This window comes from Pholis gunnellus, assembly GCF_910591455.1.
Source record: "Pholis gunnellus genome assembly, chromosome: 4".
NCBI classification, from domain to species: Eukaryota; Metazoa; Chordata; class Actinopteri; order Perciformes; family Pholidae; genus Pholis; species Pholis gunnellus.
Genome location: NC_136530.1, coordinates 14,589,319 through 14,611,579, shown reverse-complemented (window position 1 = coordinate 14,611,579; position 22,261 = coordinate 14,589,319). Strand labels below are relative to the sequence as shown.

General features: G+C 43.3%; 1 protein-coding gene across 1 annotated transcript in view; it reads left to right on the top strand.

Moving 5' to 3' along the window:
• Nucleotides 1-328: 328 nt before the first annotated feature.
• dennd1b (DENN/MADD domain containing 1B) overlaps nt 329-22,261 on the top strand; it is a 100,982-nt gene continuing 79,049 nt past the window's right edge. The window contains exons 1-3 of the mRNA XM_079158201.1: nt 329-542; nt 1,110-1,174; nt 19,770-19,813. Coding sequence (XP_079014327.1) covers nt 526-542; nt 1,110-1,174; nt 19,770-19,813 — 126 coding nt within the window. The 5' untranslated portion in view covers nt 329-525. The remainder of the gene's footprint in view (nt 543-1,109; nt 1,175-19,769; nt 19,814-22,261) is intronic.

Here is a 22,261-nt window from a genome sequence, read left to right as displayed (position 1 = left end):
ACACTTTGAGAACCACTGCTGAAGGCTACCGTTTCAACAATTACTGAACTAATAATGCAGTCTCATAGGGAAAGGTTTATTTTTTATTTTATTTTTTTATCGGAAGCATGAATCACACAGCTCAGGTCTGCTGTGTGCATCATGCTGGTTACTCATGTTAAGGGGAAGAGAGAGATGCTCGCAGGCAGAAGCTGCAGCAAAGGTGCTAATCTGACGCGCTGACGTCACCAAATCTTTGACAGCACTTCCTGGACTGGTGTTTGTTGTGGGAAATAAACGCCGTGGTGCTGAACCGGGGATTCAGGCTACGTTTAGCGGTAGAGGGACACGGCACGAAGTACTGCATCACCCCACCTACAAGCATGCGGTCGCGGGCATCTTTCGACCGGTGTCAGACAAGACAGAAGAAGTGACGGTTGAGACTGAGCAAGGACGAAGGTGGACATATTATCGGACAGCCCAGAGCAGAGCCACATCAGAGCCCCGCAGACAGCACGGGAGTTGTCGCGATGTTGTAGCTACACCATGGACTGCAGAATAAAGTAAGAGCACCGCAGCTTAGTTGTATCTGTCGCTTCTTGACGTTCAGCGGTCGAGCTAACGGCTAATACGTGGTCCCCCGTGCACGTAACGTTAACTCTGCGCTGATATGCGCGAAGGAATGTTTGGCCGTTAATGTGAGCCATCTCCGACGGCGGATTTAACCGCCGGGGCCAGCTGGCTCGACAGCATTCGGGTCAGTCTACCGATGTTAGCTGACCACCAATTAGCAGCCCCGCTAGCCAAGCAGACAGCGTTACATACGTTTAGTGTGGACACGACACCACCCCGGTCCTGTCACCCCAAGTTTGTCCCAATATGTTATCGGAGATAAGAAAACTTCTCACTACAAAGCGCACTCAGCATAGCGGTTGTTCATATTGTCGGCTATTGACAGTGTGACTCACGTAAAGTAGGGCAGGTCCACTATATTATTAATGCGATACTAATGTGATGGGATTCAATACAGTCGCTGTGTGTGTGTGTGTAACACACTTGTTGCCCATGCATGTGTGTATTAACAGCTGCCACTTATCTCCCCTGAGTAAACAGTGTTGTGTTCTTTACAGGGAATATCCAGACAGAACATTTGACCTGGTTGTACAGGTGGCATGTCCAGCATCTGAACATGAGGGTAGGTGGTGTCAGTATTTCCATTCATAATGTACGGTCAGCCTGTCAGCTGCTTGGTGAGACAAGTCAATGGAAAATGTTGCTGAAACCTAAAAATAACATGCACAATACATATAGGTAGAGTTGAAAGATTACTCAATTCATTGATTTTTTTTTTTCCACAGAAAATGAGTTGAAAACTATTATTACTATTATGTCTTTTTATCGGCCAAACATGCCCAACATGAATTGATTCCATCATTGTTTCAATGTCAATTAAATATCTTTGAGGTACAAGATGTTTGAAGACATCGCCTTGGCCTCTATTAAAGTGTGATGAGCATTTTTCACATTTACAGTCCAAAAGATGAATGTGTTAATAGAGAAAGTAATGGACAGGTTAATTGATCATGACAATAATTGTTAGTTGCAGTCCTAAATAGAGCATAGTCCTTTTGAAATACTTATTACATCTACCAGTGCTGAAATACACAAGATAAGAACATCACATGAAACAGAACAACAATACTTTCATATCCATGGCGTGAAGCTTACCCTCTCACATTTAATTGTACTGACTCAGGATGGATGAATGTGTTTTGTCATTGATAATTGACTGGGCTTTGCTGTGTACAGCTGTGTTATAGAGGTCTTTTGCTGGTGGCCTACTAAATTATTATTTGGTTGGCATAGAATCAATCGTCAGCAATTTTACTAACCAGTCAGTCAATTAAGTTTCCTCACTTTTTTCTTTTTTTTTTGGCAAAACATATGTGAAGATGTCACATGAGAAATTATGATCGACATTTTACGAAACAATTAATTCATTAATAATAAACCAAAAAAGCAGACAAAGGGTATTCAACAATGAAAATAGTTGCTAGTTGTGGCCCTGTAATCAATCCTTCATGCATGTTTGCCTGTTGTATGTTTTTGTCAGCCATGTGTTTGAAGAAAAGTGCTGATGTTTGTGAAACTACAGTAATTGTAAGGCTGTACAGCCAAGATGTCATTTGATGTTGGCCGAAGTGTTTTTGCACAGTATTTTGAGTCAGACGGCGAGCGTCAGAGAGCGACACTGCATGACTGAGTGCAGTCTTGCACAACGAGGGCAATCATTATGTCTGTGGTGTTATTACGTGTGCTCCAGAGTTTACTCTGTCTGTAAGGATTGGAAAAGGTCAACGCTGAGTTCATCTGTAAAAAGTCAGAGAGTGTTTTGTACATTCTGCATTTATTTGACTGATTTTCCCAGCCTGGACTATTCTGTTATTAAGCCTAACCGTAAGTTAACCGGCGCAGGCCTTTCTCTTGTAACCGTGACCCCACAGAGATTGTTTTAGAAAGATCACGCTTGGGTCAGCAAAGCTGCATTAACTGCTGTTTGCAGTGGTCAAACATTCCAGCAGTGGTCGGCTGGGACAAAAAAAAGTGGTCAGACTATGGTTCGGGAAATGACTGTGGCCAAAGAGGAACAACACCGTATTCTACCTTTATGAATATGGGAAATGAAGTAACCTGTACCTCACATCAATATCCAGTGTCGACCCATGAGTGAAATATCATGTAAAAACATTTTCACTGCACATTACACCGGCTGTCTTATTTTGCCCACTCAGTTTTGACGTTAAAGAGGTGTTATGTGGAGGGTTCACTCGCGCAGCTGCTGAGCTGACCGGAGTAGACCAAAAGTTGTCCTTGGATGTCGATCTGATATTCTAAACCAAACTCATAAACCACCGTCCTGCGCCGTAATAACCGACCCCCCCCCCCACGTATGATCCGGGGGTTAGATTCATATCCGGACTGCTGCTCCCTGGGGCGCAGCTACAGAGCAACGTTTGCACACGCCTCGTCGTTTTGATTGAAGCGCTCTCTCTGCCCTGACTGCTGAGTCCTGATTGGACAGAAGAATGTCCCCGTTCAGGACACTGTTATGATGTATGTGTACTGTCTGCCAGCAGAGGCTTAGCATTGTTTTTTTATTGGAGTAGTTTCAGATGACCATTTGAGGAATGACTCACTTCTCCCTGAATCTGATCAATTTCCCGTTCTTTGACTTGGCTTTCGCTGCCATGTACATAAAACAAAATAGTTCTTGAATGCTAAAACTGTGATATCATTGCACTTGGCCTGAATGAAGGGATTGGGTGCAAATATTATACATCTACGCATGCATTGAGCCCTAAAATTGAACCTGTCTTATAGCAACGTATGCATTTGTCTCAATTCTGTGATGCTTACTTTTGGTCATGAGCTGAAAGGGTTAACGCTATGAGTCATAACGGAACAGCTTCGGCCAGCTATGAAACCTCCGCAGTCACTCACCACAAACAAGAGCCGTTTCTCCTACAGCCAAACATTAGGTACTTTGCCAAAAAAACCACCACTTCACATTCACACTTTATCTTCCCACTAACTCAGAGGCAAACAAACAAGAGTGCAACCGTGACAGACTATAATTAAATTGTCATAGCAACATGGTGTAGAGCATTTGGAGAATTGGCGAAAGGTTTCAGCTTGTTCATAATTCTCATATCTCCCCCTTAACAGTTTAGTGAATACAAGTTTGATTTTAGATTGATTTTTGGCTGCATTTTAGGTGTTGTGTACTCCCTCTACCAGCGATCCAGTTTGTAACAGCGTGCTTTAACGTGACTGAGACGTTGTCCTCGTTTATTGACTGGAAAGCTTGCTGTGTGCACCGTTTTTGCTGATACTGCACTACTGTTTTGCCGCTCTCACCACATCCTGGTTTTGCAGGTCTGAAATTAGATCCATGTGCGAAAGCATGGCATGATACCATAGTAGTGTGGAGGGTAGTCCCCTTTTGTTTGTAATAGCCATGAGCAAACTACAGAGAAACCTGTACTATAGTCATACAAATATAGCTTCACCTTTTATATAGATGGTCAATACGCCTCTCCCCCAACTTCCCGTGTTAAGTTGGTTTCACATCTTCTGTAGTCTCATAACACCCACGTTCTAGCAGACGGGCCTGCGATAAGACTGGAAGTTGTTTCATGTCGACCTTTTTAAACCGATAGATTGCTCACCCATTATAAAGTTAACATGTTACACTTCAGTCCACAACTTTTAATATTTCTCTCTGTGACAGGTTTTCTAAAGCCCACATCTGAGTGCTGAATTTTTATGACTATTGTTAGTAATTAACCAATAAGTAATTAATTACTGTTAAGATTTGAACTCATAAATATAGCAACTGACAAAGTGCAAGATTGGAAAACCGGTTCTCAAGGTGTCAGAGGCTGGAGCTCTGCAGACTGCTGTGTGTTGGGAAGCGTGGTCTGAACCAGTGATGCGGGCGTGGTGCTTACTTCGATGACCTCACCCAAACTGAAGAAAACATCTGTAGCTTTTCATCCAAACAGTTCACTGTGGCTGCCGTCTCCTTTTGAAATATGTGTTACAAGTAGAGTTTCACTCAATCCATCCCTGACCATGTAGATGTGAACGTATTTTAAGAGAAAAACCAACAGTCTATTGTTCAATGATTTCTTTTTTCGTGTTGGTACGGTATAGAGGCCTTTTTGTTGTTTAAGCAATAGCTCAGGCCTTGTTCAAGTGTCCTGCAAATGGTGTCCTTTGTCCTCCAGAAGAATATTTAACCAGCGACAGAGTGGGAGCGGCAGGTTTGAGTAACCGCATTGATGTTTTTTGAAATTGATCTGTAACAAACTTTTAGCAAGGCTGTGCTGCAATATAGGCCAATGTCCTGTCAATAGCATATCATTTTGTGTTTTGTAAGCCTCAAATGATCAATGCCACTAAATGAAACTGTTCGTCTTTGCACTTTGTTGTGTGACGCTCTCACATTGTACCGCTTTCACTGTTGAGTACGCTGCTGATAGCGAAGACGCATAAGATTCCTGAAGAGCTGTGATGTTCAGCCAACAGGGCCGTTCAACTACTCTGACTACCTTTCATCACGAACATCAAGTCTGATTCACAGGCATCCAGATCCAGTTTATCCTACTGTGGTCAAGGAGAATACCATTTGTAAGTGTCTCGCTAAGAGCATGTTATTTAGGGTAATTAACTCTGCCAGTGTTCTCAGTGTGTTCCCGTTGGACAAATTCCCAATTATTACTCCCATGGGTAGGTCTGATTTTCTTTTTTTTCCTGTCTTTTGGCAAACACTTGTGCTAACAATACAACATCATTGGTACAGCTAAGAACAGAAATGTCCATCACATTCCAGGTTTGATTATAAAACAGTAATACAGAAATTTGATGAGAGCATCAACATTCCTCAAACGAGGTGTTGCTGGGGGAAAAAGAAATACCACAAAAAGCTCACATCTACAATGGTGGCAGTGTTCATATATGGACTTGGCCCTACACTTCTACCCGTGGATGTGTTGATAGATGACAGACACTGGCCCTCTTTCCTCATGCAGGTCCACAGAGACCTGGCCTCCCTGTTCAGCCCAAGCTCAGTTCCGCTTAGCTCTCTTGGCTCAGTGCTCGGTGGATGCTCGGGCTGTGAGCGAGATGCCTGAGAGCGTGACTGGCATGCTAGCTACTAGCGGCCCTGGCTACATAAAGCCATATTGATGTGCTTCCAAGATGCTGCCAAAGCTAGCAGATGACGCTAATGCTGCCAAGGCAGTAGGTGGGGACAGATGCTACCTGTCCTCGCCCGCTCCCTGCAGCCAGATTGTTCGCAGTAACAAAGCAATAAACCTTAATAGATCAGTGTATCAATTTTACGGCAACATTCATGCTGCCGTTTAGGAAACGATTTACAGTTTAACAAAAAAAAAAAAAACCAGACCGTGGTTCTTCTGTGTGGTTTACTTTGCATGCTCTTTCTCTTAGCTTTCCCTTTTCTGCGTGCCTCTCTCAGTTCAGACATGCAGGTCGGATGAATTGGGATAAATTGTCTGAATTGTTTCCCCTGCCTTACGATATATAACCTGCCATTGGAAGATGGGTGAAAGCACTTGTCGTTAACTTGTTTCCATCTCATGTTTGTGCCTGTCAGTTGTTTATCATTGAGCATGCGCCTTTTTGTTGTTTGAGATAAGTGACAGGTTTGTCGTCTGCTTCAGTGTCTCACGATAGCTTCTCACTAGTAGTACAAATATGCTGCAAGTGGTGAAATACAAATGCACCTGGTTTGAGAACCAGAAAGCAATCGTATAGTAATATAGTAGACACATGTCTTCATCTGATTCACGTGGCCTGATAGCTTCACTTTATCCAACTATGAAAACTATTTCTTTAGTTCTGTATCGTAGACCCGGAGGTCTCACAGTGTCGCCTGCTGTCCGCTAGTTAATTATCAATCTGCTGTAGCCCCCTCAAGCAGCACCGGGATGTTCCTTTTCCCCCCCCATTTGACTTTCACCTCTTCCCATTTTCCACCCTTCGCATTCGTAGAGCAAAACTCCCGTGTAGTAGAACTTTTAGAAAAGGTTGAACGTTGACATTCTGCAAAATGTCATAATTGCTCCTTGACCCACGCTTTGTCGTTTCTGCAGTCTGATTGGATTCCGGCTGCGCGTTGAGTTCCTGGTGGGCTCACACTCAGACGGGAGGCCATTGGAGTACTAACAGATGCCATGGCAGCAAGGAGGGTGTTGATTGGTCATTAGAGGGGCCACACTCCTCCACTCACACTCCTGAGAGGACCTTGGGGTCTCACACTTTGTTTGTCTCACAACCCTTCTGCCTTTCTCTTTTGTCTCACCCATATGACTTTGCTAAATTGGCTCTTTCCACAGACTCCGTTATCATCCAAGTCTTTGTTGTCTTTTGTTGGTTTCCTCTGAAGCGATTTGAGGAAGTCTCTTAACTTCCCTGCTATGGTATGGTAATGACCGCAGTGTGAGTGAACTTTGAGAAATCCCCTCCCACTCGATGCCAGTATCTATAGGATCATGTCGGACCCACATTTGGCAGCCTAACCTCGTTTTTTTTTAATGCGATCAGGCCGGTGGTTAGTGTATATTAGGGACTATTTGTTTGTGTGTTGATACCCTTTTCTTTTGTGAACACTCTTAATGACATGACATGTTGAGACATTAGACATTTGATGCTAATGTGGTGCAGTAAGCAGTACATGACTTTTGGAAGACTGCATCACCTGACGGGAGAACAGAACCACATTAAAAAGGTGTTTTAATGCTCAGGCTAGACATTGAAAAGACTGTAATTTAATGTGATGTTTAAATGGAATAAGCGACTTGAATATGTATGGATGGATTATGTTACATTCCTGAAAGAAAAGAAATAGCTTCTGTCATTGACGTTACATTTACAATGTGGTTGTCTTCTGTGGAACAGTTGCATGTTCACAGATCAAGACTATCCTGTTGTTTTGATTTGATGAGCAATGTGGATTCTCCCTCAAACGCTATGTTTCTCATCACAATCTTTCCTTTTGTACGACACGATAAGGTATCACAGAAGAATTGTTGGCATTTCTGTTTTGGTTATCCAGATGACAAAGTTGGCCATCTAGTGTTTGCTGCTTTTCTCAGCACTCGACAGCCTTGTTCGCTTTTGTTGGTGTCTGGAGTCATTTGTAGCTCCCCGCTCGCAGTCACTCATCCATTCAGTAGCTGTGTGGCGGCCTGCTGCTCACTGGCTTTAGTTCCAGCTCTTTTTTTGGAGTTGGAAACAAGTGTTGTTCTCAAATTTCATCTCAGCATGTCCCGTTTCAGATTATATGGTGGAAACTGAAACTATGACTCAGCATTGTTCAAGTTCACTTTAGGTCAGTGCAGGCCCACGACATGTGAGTTGTTACCCGGCTAAAGGCACCGAAGAAAGTCCAAGACAGAAGACAGATTTTCTTTTTAAAGCAATCTCCGTTCTTTCTGGCAACAGCTGCCTTTGTCCACACTTCGTATGTCCCGTTTCTACCCGTTCTTCTCCTCACATTGCAACTTTTTCCTTGTGATCACATGTTGTTTGCTCAAACAAGGCGCAATCCTTCTTGCTCACTATTTTGATTATCACTGGTTATGACGGGGCGTGACAGGGAGAATAGAGTTGGAACAAGTCACTGGGACTTTTCAGGTGGTGCCATGTGACTTCACTACGTTCATGTTTTCACACACACACACACACACACACACACACACACACACACACACACACACACACACACACACACACACACACACACACACACACATCGATCACCAGCAGGACAGCTGTGAGTAGACTTCTCTGTTGTTTCGAGTATTATTGGCCAGAGCATGAAGAATGGGGGCAATATGAGACTGGGTGGGGCAGGGAGGGAGGGAGGGAGGAAGGGAGATGGGGGGGAGAGAGAGAGAGGCTGAAGGGGGAGGTGGATATGCTGATGGCAGTAGTCTATAAACTGAGAGGTGAGCTACCGAGGGGGTTGCTGGCTGAGCTTTCCCGCTCACTGACGCAGTGCTGAAACTCCGGGGGGGGGGGGGGGGGCAAACTGCTTCTGTGTGTGATGACAGGTACATGTTTAAGTGAATAGTGTGTGCGTTGTGCATGTATGGCCGTGCATGCGTGCGCACGGATGTGTGCATCTGTGCATGAGAAAGAGACACGGAGGCTGTGAGAGCTGCAGGAGGCTCATCTGAATTCACTAATGCTGCCAGACTGGGAGAACATGGAAAGACTTCTAGGCACCGACGCTCACAGGCTATTTTTAGACTTCCCCTTTCCACGGCGAAAAAAAAAAGTGGGGAGAAGTAGGAACCCGATCAATGATTTAAAATGAGATGATTTTGATGAATGCAGAAGAGTTTCATCACATCGCCACCCCCCCCCCCGACTTGCAACCTCACAGCATTGGTGGCTTGTTTTTTTTGTATGTGTGCGCTTTTGCTGTGCATCTTTTGTGTGATGGCAGATGAATTTATTCCCTTGTGAACTCTCTTAAGTTATGCCCCAGAGAGCTGTGGGAATTTCATGTGTTTTAAAAATAAAAACCACGAAACAAAGGCTAGGATAACGTCCAGCTGAATTTAGCTTCCAAAAAACCGAAAATGTCATCTTAAAGCTCGGCTCTTCTTCACATGTATCATGTCAAAGAAGGACAATAGATGGCCAAGAGTACATACGTTCAGCACAACAGATGGCACAAGCATGTACAACCAAACACACACACATGCACACCCCCACGGACACACACACAACAAGTATTGTGAGTCAAACAATGATTGGCTGGTTCTTGTGCGTGTAATACCAATGTGGCCTAGTTTAGCCCCCAAATGAACAGGATTAGTGCAGCTCCTGCTTTAATGTAGCTTTAGTGATGTTAATCTGTTCCTAGTCTGGCAAATTGGATTTCATCAACAAAAAAAAAAAGCTGTGCACAAAAATATGTGACTTTAGACTGTCATATTGAGCAGGTTTTAAAATGACAGGATTTTAACAGGATTTGGGGGTTTACTCGCTACTTATGACCGGCCCACTTCTCTTGTCGTGTGCAGTGGGAATGACTGCCATAGCCTCATTCATCAAGACACCACTCTCTGTGAGATGTTCCTACAGGAACCGTTTAGTACTGTCTTCTGCCTGTCAAAAGCTTGTTTTATTTGTATTGTAGTGTTGGCAAATAACATAGTACAAAATGATGAAGAGGGGAGACTCAAAGATATCCAGCGTTCTTTTAAACCCCACTTTCAGACGGAACAGAAGAAGCCGATAAAGGCGGAGATTAGAGTTACAAAGGATGGAGTCTCGGCTTGTATTATGGTCTCACTGAGCTGCTGCCATGTTGACTGATGTGAAATGACTCGAACGATGTAAAAGACAGAAATGTATTTTCCCTCGGCAATTAATGAAATCAACCTACTTATTGACATGATACGAGATCTGGTATCCTGACATCTAGACTGTTGTCCTTTTAGACCTTAATTTTTGTGGCCGAACCCAAGTCAAGCAGAACTAGTAGTACAAGCCTACTGTCTGTGCTGTCATTTCAGCTTCTCTCCCCCTCTATTTACATGTCAACAGCTACGCCCCGAGGCTATGTCTCTCCATTCCATGTTGCCTAACACCACACAATTACTGTGAAGATGATGGCGTTTACATGCATGTAGTAGCCCTACTGGCCCTTAATTTGGGTTCTGGCCTATTTTTCAAGACGGAAAATATAGGTCAGTCTTGATGTCCTCGAGAATGTCCGAGACCATTTATCATTTCAAATCATATAATTCATCCAAAAGGTCTTTGTTTTCAGATAGACGGATGTAAACACACACACACACACACACACACACACACACACACACACACACACACACACACACACACACACACACACACACACACACACACACACACACACTGTGTTTTATGGATATCGTAATATGGAACACTTCCTGGTTTTACAGTAAAGGTTTTACTAGACTGCTCTAGCTGTTTTAATATTTGCCTTCACCTGCTTACTCATTATATCCACATTACCAAAAGTAAACCCTTCAATATTGCCACGATATATTGATATTGAGGAAGTTTTATTTATATATATATACATATATAAATATTATATATATTATATATTTATATATATATATAATATTGTGATATATGATTTTCTCCATATCGCTTCTGTGTGCTTCTGACCAGGGTTGTAGTTGTCCGCGCTGCTCGGCTTTCAAATCAAGTCCATTTTATTTATATTGCCCAAGATCACACATTTGCCTCAAGGGGCTTTACAATCTGTACAGCATATGACACCCTCTATCCTTAGACCCTTAAACGTGTTTGAGGACAAGGTACAGGGAATACTGCAGGATTACATTCAACCGTATAGTAAAAATTGGGTCAACTAATAGCGCTTCTAATCATTAATTTGTCTCTTTCAAATATCAGATATCTATTATGAAAAATAGATGGCAAGATCATGAACTTGAATCTCCAAAATAAACACAGTAACAACTGCTTTCATTGAACTCAATGACAATTCCACACATTTACAGTTTATATCAGGTCTAGTGTGGAACTAGTATATTTAGTTATTCATCTGTTGACAGTAAATAAATTGCCAAAAAGTTTGATTGATTAATTTTTTTAATATCATTCATCAAGCAAAAATGCCAAACATTAGCTGAGTTGGATACAGCATTTAAAGACGTGACTTTGGGCTTGAGGTAAATTATGAAGAATAGATGTCAAAATCTCTGTCAGTTGCAGCTCTAATTAGGTCTGTTGTAACCAGCAGAACACTGGTTTAGCAGTGATGTCTATGAAACCACAGAGTCCTGTGTGAATGTGGATGACCAGGAATTAAAGCTGTGACAGCAGTCTGGTGTTTAATGGGTCCAATGCGGGTAGAATGTGTGTTTGTTAACCAACATCAAACAGTGTCTTGTGTGGGAAAGTGGGTGGAGCTCTGTTGACATGCGACTTAGCCCAGTCCTGTCTGCTGAAGCACTTGTTGGCGAAGCTCACTTTTTCGAACTCCCAGAGAAAGCGTGCTGATGAAGCAAAGTGAAATTGGCTTGTGTGAACATAGATATGTTATTATACGCTTTGTCAGTTTGTCCAACAACTTGCAACCCTGGAGAATATGCAAAGGAATGATAATGGATGAACACTGGCTGAACTCTCTGAACTGCAAGGGCCCCTTTTCTCCAACTGACCCTTCCTTTAGAAATGGTTCTTCAAAACCTGAAACCTTCTACTTGTTCTCCTGAAGCCAGTTACATTGTGTGTGTGTGTGTGTGTGTGTGTGTGTGTGTGTGTGTGTGTGTGTGTGTGTGTGTGTGTGTGTGTGTGTGTGTGTGTGTGTGTGTGTGTGTGTGTGTGTGTGTGTGTGTGTGTGTGTGTGTGTGTGTGTTTAGTTTTTCTGTCAGTATTTCGTCCATCAGTCCTGCAGAGCATTGAGACCCCTGTGAATGTGCTACCGCACTATTGTGCTTTTTAACAGAGACAGACATATTGTCATCGCTGTGGAAAGATTGACTGACTGTCTGACTGAGAGCTGTCGGTCTGTCAGCCTTTTGCATGTGAACTTCAAATCACAGCTCGGCAGCACCAAGCATGTAGCCGCCAAAGGCAAGGCTTTACACTGTCATCAGCGCCACGCAGCTGCCTCTGGGTGCTGTGCCGTGTGACGTTAACCGAGATCGATCCTCTCCACACCTCAAGGAGCTGCCGTGCTGCACACGGTGTTTCCTCTGATGCCGCAGCCACCACCTCAAAGACTAGAGAAGGAACTCTGCCCTGAGCATTGAGTGACAATGACCTGATCACCAGCGTACTTTAACTTTTGTGAGTTCCTAATTTGCTGCAAAGCGTCTTTCGCATTCATGAAACAAAGTATACTCAATACTAAGTTACGCTCTTGGTCCAGGTTCTATTCATGTGTGAATATCAAGATAATAATAGAGTTATTGTTCATTCACTGTGCTTATATAGATGTTTTTTTGACCGAGGCAGATGGTTGGACCATATGGAGAGAAGTATGTGATTATGTGAAGAAATGTTGGTATTTAAGGCGACAGCCAGTGATGGAATCAGGACCATTAACCTGTGCTGTGGCATTCAAAGCTCTGCAGCCTACACCCTCCTTTTCCCCTTTCTGTTTGGAAATACATATCTGGGTCACGTCTCAGATTTCAGATTAGATCCCAGATTTTAGGGCACGTTACTGCGCTAATGTAAGCACTTGATTTTGTTCTTTGGCAGCAACTGAACATAATACAGTGAAGACAGAGATGGAGAGACTAGTCTGTCAAGGGAGATACTGGTTTGTTTTTCTTAGCTTAGGAGTCTAACACCCCCCCCCCCCCCCCCCCCAACAAACATGCCGTCTGTGTGCTGTGTTGAAGATGCAGCCATGCGGAGCGGGTGTTTGACATAATGTTGGACCAGTATGGAATCTGACTGGGAATATCAGCGCTGATACGTGGTGATACACAGAGGCTGTCACAAAGGTTGCATCCATATGCTGTGCCACTCATTCGTGAAGCTGTGAAATTGGGTTGCATCCCAACTAGCCTGAAGACAGTATCACTTTCATTTCTCTCTTTCTCTCTCTCTCTCTCCACCCCTTCGCTTCCTCTCTCTCTCTCTCGCTCTCTCAGCTCATCCTTCTGAAGCATTTTTCTGGGAAGACGGAACAATTAATGTGGCATTATTAGGGTCACATCATCTCCATTCAGCTCTTTCTTTCTTCTCCTTCCAGTGGCTGAGGCTGTTGTTTATCTTTTTTTCAGATGTAGCTGCAGAAATGGCTTAGAAATCCCCCAGGCCAACATCTCTCACATGTGAAGCCTGCCAGTTGATTATTTCTTTTTTTCGTTGGCTGGTAAAGGAGGCTCTACCTTGTTTTTCTTTTTGTTTTATTCAAATTTTCAAGCATTGGAATTAAAATGCATCTCTCTTAGACCAAATCTAGACCAATGTGATAATGTATTTGCTAGTGCCTTTAAACAGGAAATGATATACCCTTTTATAGTGTTTGTATTCATTTTGCATTACAGTTCTAGATACCAATTTAATGTCAAAGACGAATCTGTTGTAATTTATTCCAGCTAGTTTTTAAGTAACCTCAGGCTTTCACTCTTTCTGTCAGTGCCCAGTCCTCATTTGTAACAACATAGTGTGACCAATCAGTCCGAGTAAACTTAAGGACCATATCATCGTTTAAGAAGTTTCTCTTCTTCCTGTGCTCACTAAATCAGCATGAAATGTAATGCCATTTGCAGTGTGCAGTCTCAGGCTTGATAGGCAACAGGGGGAAAATCTTTTTTTAAACGTCTGTGAGTGTGTTTTCCTTTCTGCTGGCCTTTGAAAAAAACAAAAAAAAAGCCAGTTAATCTGCTTACTCCTTTAATTGTGAGTGTAGGGGTTGGGCCTCCTCCCGGCCAGAATAAGGCTACTGATCCAGAAGTAAGGCGATGACCACCACAGTTATTCCTTCCTTTAGGTTTTTGCAACCCCCTTAGTCTTCTTTAGCCACCGCTCGTCTCCTCCCTCCTCCTCCACCTCAGAGGGAAGAAAGCTCCTTGTTTCTGACAATAGACATTTTCTACCATATGTTGGCTTGACATCTTCATCAGGTTCACAGCAGGTTACCTTAGTTAACTTTCACTCCACTGCCTGATGGGATTTTCTCCCTCTGTTTCTCCAATCGGCCCAGGCTCAAAGTCTAGACGGCCTCCGAGGCAGGGTCCCTTCAGCCCCGTGTCCACAATGGCCGTATTGTGGATGCTTAGTAGCGGTAGCTTCCTCCCCGTTACAGCGAAACAGGCTAGCACTAAAACAATGCTTTTGTCCGAGGGCGTACGAGGGGGGCCTAATCCACTACATACTGTGAAATAAATCTTCTCTCAGAGATGAGAGAGCGAGCGAGAGAAACGGAGTGAATGAAATCACTGCCAAGGAGGTTAGAGTGCAGCAGTTTAACCCCTGGCCAAGAAAGAGGGAGGAGAGGAGGCAAAGGGAGCGAGAGAAAGGAGGAACAAGGAGAGGCAGGCGCTGCATCCCTTCATCTCCGGAGCACGGATGGAGGAGAGGGGCTGCCGGTGGCTTTCACCGCCTCTCTGCTCACCAGAGAAGCTGCTGTTCACCATATGGGATTTGGCCTCTCTTAACAAACAGGCCCCCTATTCACTCACAACACGCATTCAGTCGTTCATGGAGTAAGGTGAAAAAAGTGCTATTTTTTTTTTTTTTTATGCCTTTAGAACATTGGATGGCCATGAGGGCTCGAAGTCTCTGTTTGATTCACATAGTATAGAGAATTATAAACTAGAGGCTTTCATCTAAATGTGTATTCACACTGGATTTAGGGTTAGGTCTTTTTGTGCTTTACTGAAATCTCTCAGTTTTAAAGCCAGAACTATGCATTCAGGCCACTGTTATTGAGCTGCTGAGGTGATCCTATAGAAGCACAGACATAGGCCTCTCTCACTGTGGGTGTATTTCATGTTTATCATATGATTTTCCCAGTAGTTTGGCACAGGCTATTTTTATAAAGCTTTATGTCATTCAAAGTGAGTGAGTAAATAGTTGAACAACTTGCCGTGCGGCGCTGGGCAGCGCGAGGTTTCTGACACACTGGTGTTGGGCGCCAACTTTTTCATCCAGCCAGCAGCATTAGGGCAGCATTAGGAATGACATCCTCTGCCAACAGCTTCTTTTTAGCCTACTTGGAAATCCCAAGAAGCGTAGATGTATGCCAAGAGGACGATGCCAGCATTTTTCATTTTTACCCTACTTGGAAGTGCCAGTGCACATAGATTTATGCAGATAATAGAAGAAATAAGAGATGAAGGGGTAGGTTTATTTCTCGTCTTTCTCATGTTTCACTGAACATATATCTTATTGATTTATTCTGTTTAATTCTATCACGCCTAATGATCCACCTGAGTAGGGAGAAAGGAAGTGGCGCCAGTTGAGAGAGGCCTCCCACTCTTAGGCAAGCCGTCCATTTCTTCCCTCATCTCGTCCTTCCTCCTCCCACTCCTTCCCTGTTGCCCCGCTCTCAGTTCCCAACACCCTTCACCTATTAACCCTCCTGTCTCCTCGCTCACTCTTCTCATCCAACTTTTAAAGACCGGCGTCTCAGGAATAGCCAAAATATTGATCCCCCCCCCCCCCCCGTATCTACCAGCACCAGCACCTCCCTCTCCCCGGTGTCTGTGTCACGGCTCAGGGGCTTCCTGCCTGTTGCCCCCATTGTGACTGTTGGAGGTCAGCCACGCTTGAAGCCCTCAGAGATCAAAGGACATGCTACTGTACAGTAAATATTCTGTAAACGCGCATGTACGGCACACACATTTGTACACAGACACACGAGCACTTTGCAAACAGAGACCAATGGTCACTCCGTGAGCTTTTTTTTTTGTTGTCACATTTGCCTCACCTCCATTTCCTGGGGTGTGAATGAAGGAATCTAACTGTGGAAAGGTGATTTCAATTCAATTCTCACCCATTGGATCTGTTTACACTTCACCGGGGTGAAGATGCTGTAGGTTGTTTTCCCCTTGTCAATGGTGTCGCATCAAATTTACTTGTTTTTATGCTGTTTGCAACAGCTCTTTATCTATTTTGTCCACTATTGAAAATACAATAAGCACATTTTTTCATTTTGGAGATAGATGAAGGAGAGGCTGATGTCAAACAGATCAATGTTTCAGGAAGGCAGGCCTAACAGAACATGGTTTTCAAGACAGAAGTATGGACAAGTCAGCAGCAGGCAATGTAGGCAGGCGTATGAAAGAGCAGTGTTCGGTTAGTATCGGAAACATGTCAAAAGCTACGATGCATATTGGCATTTGTCAAACCTGACCCTGTGAGCAAGCCAAACCCATTCATACAAGGCCTTTTCTAAAAGCCACAGCCTGTGTTTGGAAAAGGCAAGATCCTGAAAAATAAAAAATACCACAGGCTGCAGACAGAAATGTGTTTGCTGTGGACTCACGGCTTGCAAAACAAGTAATGACACATTTTGAAGACATTGAGAAAATTACAAGCATAGTTTTTAGCACCTGAAAAGAAAATGGGTTAGTACATTATTTTATTGCATATGTCACAGTTGACAATTGCAATATTCAGAAATGAATTGTTGCATTTTTTGGCAGATGCTGTGGAGCTCTAGTGTGTGTGTGTGTGTGTGTGTTTTGAAGAATGGGAGGGTGGATTAACCGGTGTAGGATCTGTCATGGTGACATTTGTGTCCCCTGGCAGAGCAGCAGGGGTCCTCTTCACCTCTGTAACCTTCAACTTTCAGCCTTAACCCCCTTCAGGCCCCCTCTTGAGTCCACCACACGCCTAGCACATCCGAAGGGGAGGGGTGTATTAATGCAAAATAGTGGGAAAAATAAGAGCGGGGGGTGCAGAAGAGAGGAGGACACAGAGCTGCAGGGGAGGGCGGGATGAAGAGCAAGAAAGGTTGTGGAAGAAATACAAAAAAAATGCTTCAAGCATGGGAAAGAGAGAGGCGAGAAGGAGGAGCGTAAATGACTGTGTGTGTGTGTGTGTGTGTGTGTGGGGGGGGGGGGGGGGGGGGGGGCAAGGTGAATATTTAAAAGAAAAGACGGTGGAAAGGAGAAGCAAAATGATTGGCAGAGGAATTTGGAGGTGGAGCAGAACGGCAACAATAAGAGCCTGTTGGATGGAAAGGATGCAGAGGAAAGAGGAGATGATAAAGGAAGGTGTTGGGTAGTGCTCTGAAGCAACTCAATGTCTTCTGCCTCTTTATTCATGTCTCTCTCTCTCGCTCTACACCACTCTCCTCTGTGTGACTCAATACTCAATTGAATATACTCAAGCCCACTAAATGTTGTGTAAAGGACATCATCTTACATTATTCTACTCGTAGAGCTTTCATACATGGCGTACAAGCCCCCAAAGAAGGACCGTATGGTTTTTTGTTTTTTTTCTGTTCATACATACTTTTGACTGTTACCAAAAAGTTTTGTACTTTGGGGTTTTTGACCCAGTAAATATAATAATTTATTCTCTATTTATATCATCTATTATTTTTCAATTGTTCAACTTATCCAAACTATTATCAATCATGTCAGAAAATCAGAGTCGTAAATACTTAATCAGAGCGGCTACCCTTAAATGTGAGTCATCGAGCTATTATTATTATTAATATTATTATTATTATTAAATAAAGAGCATACAGCTACCTGTATATTCACCTGTGCTTTTCCTGCATGACGAGTCAAAATGTCTGCTGTGAAAAAAGGTCTTTTGGCACATACTGTATGTGTCGCAGCTATCGGACCTTTCAACATGGAGTCCATCAGCTCGGCCATGAACATGGACACTGACAAAGTAGGACCCCTCACCCTCGTGTCTTCCTGTCCCTTTTCTTCTGTCCTGTGTCACACGCCAGCAGCAGTTCCCATCCTCTCACCCAGTAAATCAGCATAAAATAGCCCCAACTGTGGCCGATCATATGGGTAGGCAGAAAGCAGAGGGGGGGGGGCTTGGGGGCTTGGGGGCTTGGAGTTGGTTAGTAGAGCTTTGAGCTTTGCTCCCTTTTTTTTTCTTTTTTCTGTGCCGCTCTTTTCAAGATGGGGCCCATGAAATTATCCAACAGGATTATGTAAGGCATGATGGATTCTGCTGCGTCCTGCCATCCGTTTGTCCATTGTGGGCTTCTCTCTCTCCCCGGCAGCCTGGTGTGTTAGCCATGAAGCTATACTCCACGCATTGTGTGTTATTCTGAATGTCCTCTTTATTGAGGGGGGGGGGGTGGGGGGTCCTCTGCTCCGCTCCGGCTTCATAAATGTTTCCATTAATCTTTTTGGACATATGCGTAGGGCAGGATCACACCCAAATTTAGCCTGTGCTAAAATGGTCATACATCTTTTTAATTAAGGGACAAGGGACTTAATCGACCTGTTGTTCCTGTTGAACTCACAGCTCTTGTTTTTCCTGCAGTATCTATGCTATCAAAAGGTTTTGGTCCCTGACAGTGAACCTGGCATGCGAGAGCTCATCTCTTCAAACCCTCGCTGTTCCTGCCGAGGTCACAGGGTGACCGTGGAGCTGTGGAAGCCATGTTTACCAGAGACCCCTGTGTTCAGCCTATTGCTTCCTGTCAAACACGCGGTAGAAGCCTGTGAGAAGAGGCTCATGTTTTGGTTTGGAAATACGCTTAAAGAGTGACCGTAATGTAAATAGATAAATAAAATGAATGGTTATTTTGTGCAGTTTGGTTCCTTTGTCATGTGTGATTGTACCCACTATATTTTCAAACTACTAGTACGAAGATAATAATACTGATGTATTTCTTGTACTCTGTCTCATTTACATAAAACAATCTTTTTTGCATTCTGAATGTCTTTTGAAGCAAACTCTTTAAACAAGAATGCCCATTCTAGGTTGTCTAGGACTGCAACTAGTGATTATTTTACTGTTGATTAATCTTTCGGTTCTCCTTTTGATTAATTCATTAGTAAGTAGTCTAAATAAATGTCAAAAAGACAAATACCCATCACAGCTAATCAAAGCAACACGTTTAATCTTAAAATGTCATATTTAATCTAATCAGCAGCCTCAAGTATTCGGTTTATAATGACCCGTGTGAAGCTTTTGAACACAACTAATGCTCTGTATTTACACGTCATTACTGACCTGACTGTTAATTGACTAAACCTGAATTGGTACGTTTCTCTTGGCTAATCTCTCAGCACTGATGTTACTTTACTGGAGAGAAGAAACCAATCACAAACCTCTGTTACAACGTTCAACCTTTTTCGCTTAGGTTTTACATCTCTCCAGCAAACAGCGAGGCTTGTATCAATTTAGGAATAATTAAGCAAATAAACTAGAGTATGTGTTGATGTGACTTTCTTAAACGTGCATGATTTGGTAATAGAAGCTATCATATCTACACTGAGAATATAGATTAGCATATTTACAGCACATACCTCCTAGACACACTCTCTCTCTCTTGTCTTTCACTGTGCGCCGCTCTGCATGTGTGTGTAAGTGAGTATATAAGTGTAAGTGTGTGTGTGTGTGTGTGTGTGTGTGTGTGTGTGTGTGTGTGTGCACGCACAGACTCGCAGCAGCCACCCTTGCCCCCACCCCTCTCATTAATATGTATGTGTTCTGAGGCAGCTAGCGAAGACGGTGTGTTTCTCACCCGCTGATTAATGCTGTCTGTCAATTACCTCTAGATCCAACCGTGCTGTGGAGCTTCCCCCAGGACCACACCGACCAGGTTGGAACACACTCTGCTTTTTCATTCTTTCCTCTCTCTCTTCCTCTTCCTCTCTCTCTCTCTCTCTCCCCAAATCTCTCACTAGTTCACCGTTATAGACAACCTCTACCTCCTCCTCCTCTCCCATCTCCCTTCCTTACCTAATGCCCTCACTCACCCTGCCATCCTGTGGTACCCCCCCCCCCCCCCAACACCTATCACCACCACCACCACTCTCCTCCTCATCCCTATCATGCTCTCTCTCTCTCTCCTCCTCCTCCCCTGTCTCCCTCTGTCTCATTGTACGTCTGTTGCTGGTAATGAAAAGCAGTGAGCAGGTCTTCAATAACCGACGAATCAGTAATTATCATGCAACCGTGACAGGAATGCACACCTCTGTTTTCTCCTCTCTCTCTCTCTCTCTCTCTCTCTCTTTCTCTCTTTGTATCTCTTGCTTTCTCTCTCATTGTGCTACTGTGTCTGCCTCCCATTGTTTCACATGTATAGCGTTATCACGTTCATTTTCAATCTGAAAGACAAATCTGCAGCTGTTTTGCAATGCTTTTTTGGAACACCATGCTCTTCCTAAACCAGTCAGTGGTAAGTATTGCAGGGTTGTATACACCTCAGCGTCACATATATATTTTTTTAAATCTTTGTTTATCATTTGTATTGATTATCATAACATTGGAAACATTGTTAATATAAAGTCAAGAAACACAAGCACAGACAGAAGCCAAATTACTGAGACTTTATTCAGAGATAAAACTGAAAGTAAGTCTACCATATAAATATATATATATTTCCTTATTGTGTGTGTATAGTAAGTACAGTAACTGAGATAAGTTAGATAAGTACGGATCAGTGTTTCTGCTATCTGTTTTTAGCACCAAAGTAATCCCTGGCCCTATGTTACCTTACATAAAAATGAATCCAACAAGTTTGAAGAATTTAGGTATTTAAGTTTGGAGTAATTATTGGTGGATAGCCTCAGTTAAAGTATTGAAATGATTTAACAGGAGATACAAAGTTAGATTGCATCCCTAGTTGTCTCTCCCTGGGGGTTTGTCTAACCAGTCTGTTGTCTATATCCTTGTTAAATGTGTATTGTCCCATCTGACTTCTTTTTAATGATGTCACTTCAATTAACTTGCTGAGTGCAATGTTATTGTTAAACGATAGAAATGATGGCCAAAACTACCTAATAAGACGCAAATTGTCATAAGCCCAAATTATCCTTTTAGCCAATCAGAAATTGTGTCGGCTGTCTCAAGGGGACGATGTGCACAAAAATCTTTGGAATAATTTAAATTGATTTGATATCCCTTTTATTTAAAAGCCTTGCTCTTTACCCTGAGAAAAGTACACCACCTCAGCAGGGCGTCTTTGTTATTTATCTCTGGCTTCACCTTCAAAGAACCACAGTCTAGATCCAACCTGATCAAAACACTCACACAGCCTGTAATAATATGCGTATTAATCTCCATGTTGTGCACATCACTCTGTAAGTAGATTAGTTTTGACTCATTCTCCGGTTGTTGCTCAGACATGTGATGACTCCATGACTCCTGCTCTTGTTGCTGCGGCTTCTTGGGCAATGTGTGTGTGTGTGGGATTTTTTTTTTACTGGCAGTTATTTCGTCTAAGAATGAGAGTAGACAGTTGACAAAAAAACAAGACATGCAACATATTGTTTCTGTTCCCAAAGTGGCCACAGCACAAAACAGGTCCTGGAGCTAAACGCTGGACAGATGACTGCAGCAGCACAATTGGGCTGAAGGGAAAAATGGACCACTAGACGAAAAAGAGACAAATAAAACAATATGTGCGTAGGTAGGCTAACTATCTCTCAACACAGCAGCCGAGCCTGTGAGTTTAAACGGCTCTCCTGCCTCTCTGATCCACTTTGAGGAATAAACGGGCTCGTAGAAAGATGCTTCAGGCGATGTCTGCCTACCCCACAAGAACCAGAGCATGCAATCAAAGTGAGAAGAACAGGGAGTGAGGGAACCAGAGTGTGAGCAAATTACAGACTTGCAGAGGTAGGCGCAGGAAATGGAAGTGACGGAAAAGGAGTAAAAAAAAAAAAGAGCATGCTGAACCCAAGATGGATGAAAAAAAAAAAAAAAAAGTAGTGTTAACATAGTGTATGTGTTGTCATGGGCCTGCTTCATCCTTTTTTTTTATCCCACCCACAACCTTACTTTTCTTTCATTCTGTTGTCGACCAGATCGTTTGTGTGGATAAGATGGCCCTTAAGATGGCTAGTTAGCCTGCTGTGTACAGAGGGATTGGCCCTTTCCCCCGTATACATAAAGGCTGTATTCACGGGCCTCATTACCAGGATTAGGGCTCCTTTCCTCCTTTGTGGGGCTGAAGGCTGGAGTCCTCTGTAGCCACAGTCTATATCTCTTTCTGTGGCCCGAGCTGGCCAGCATATGGCAGCAGCAGCCAACAGTCTCTACAGAG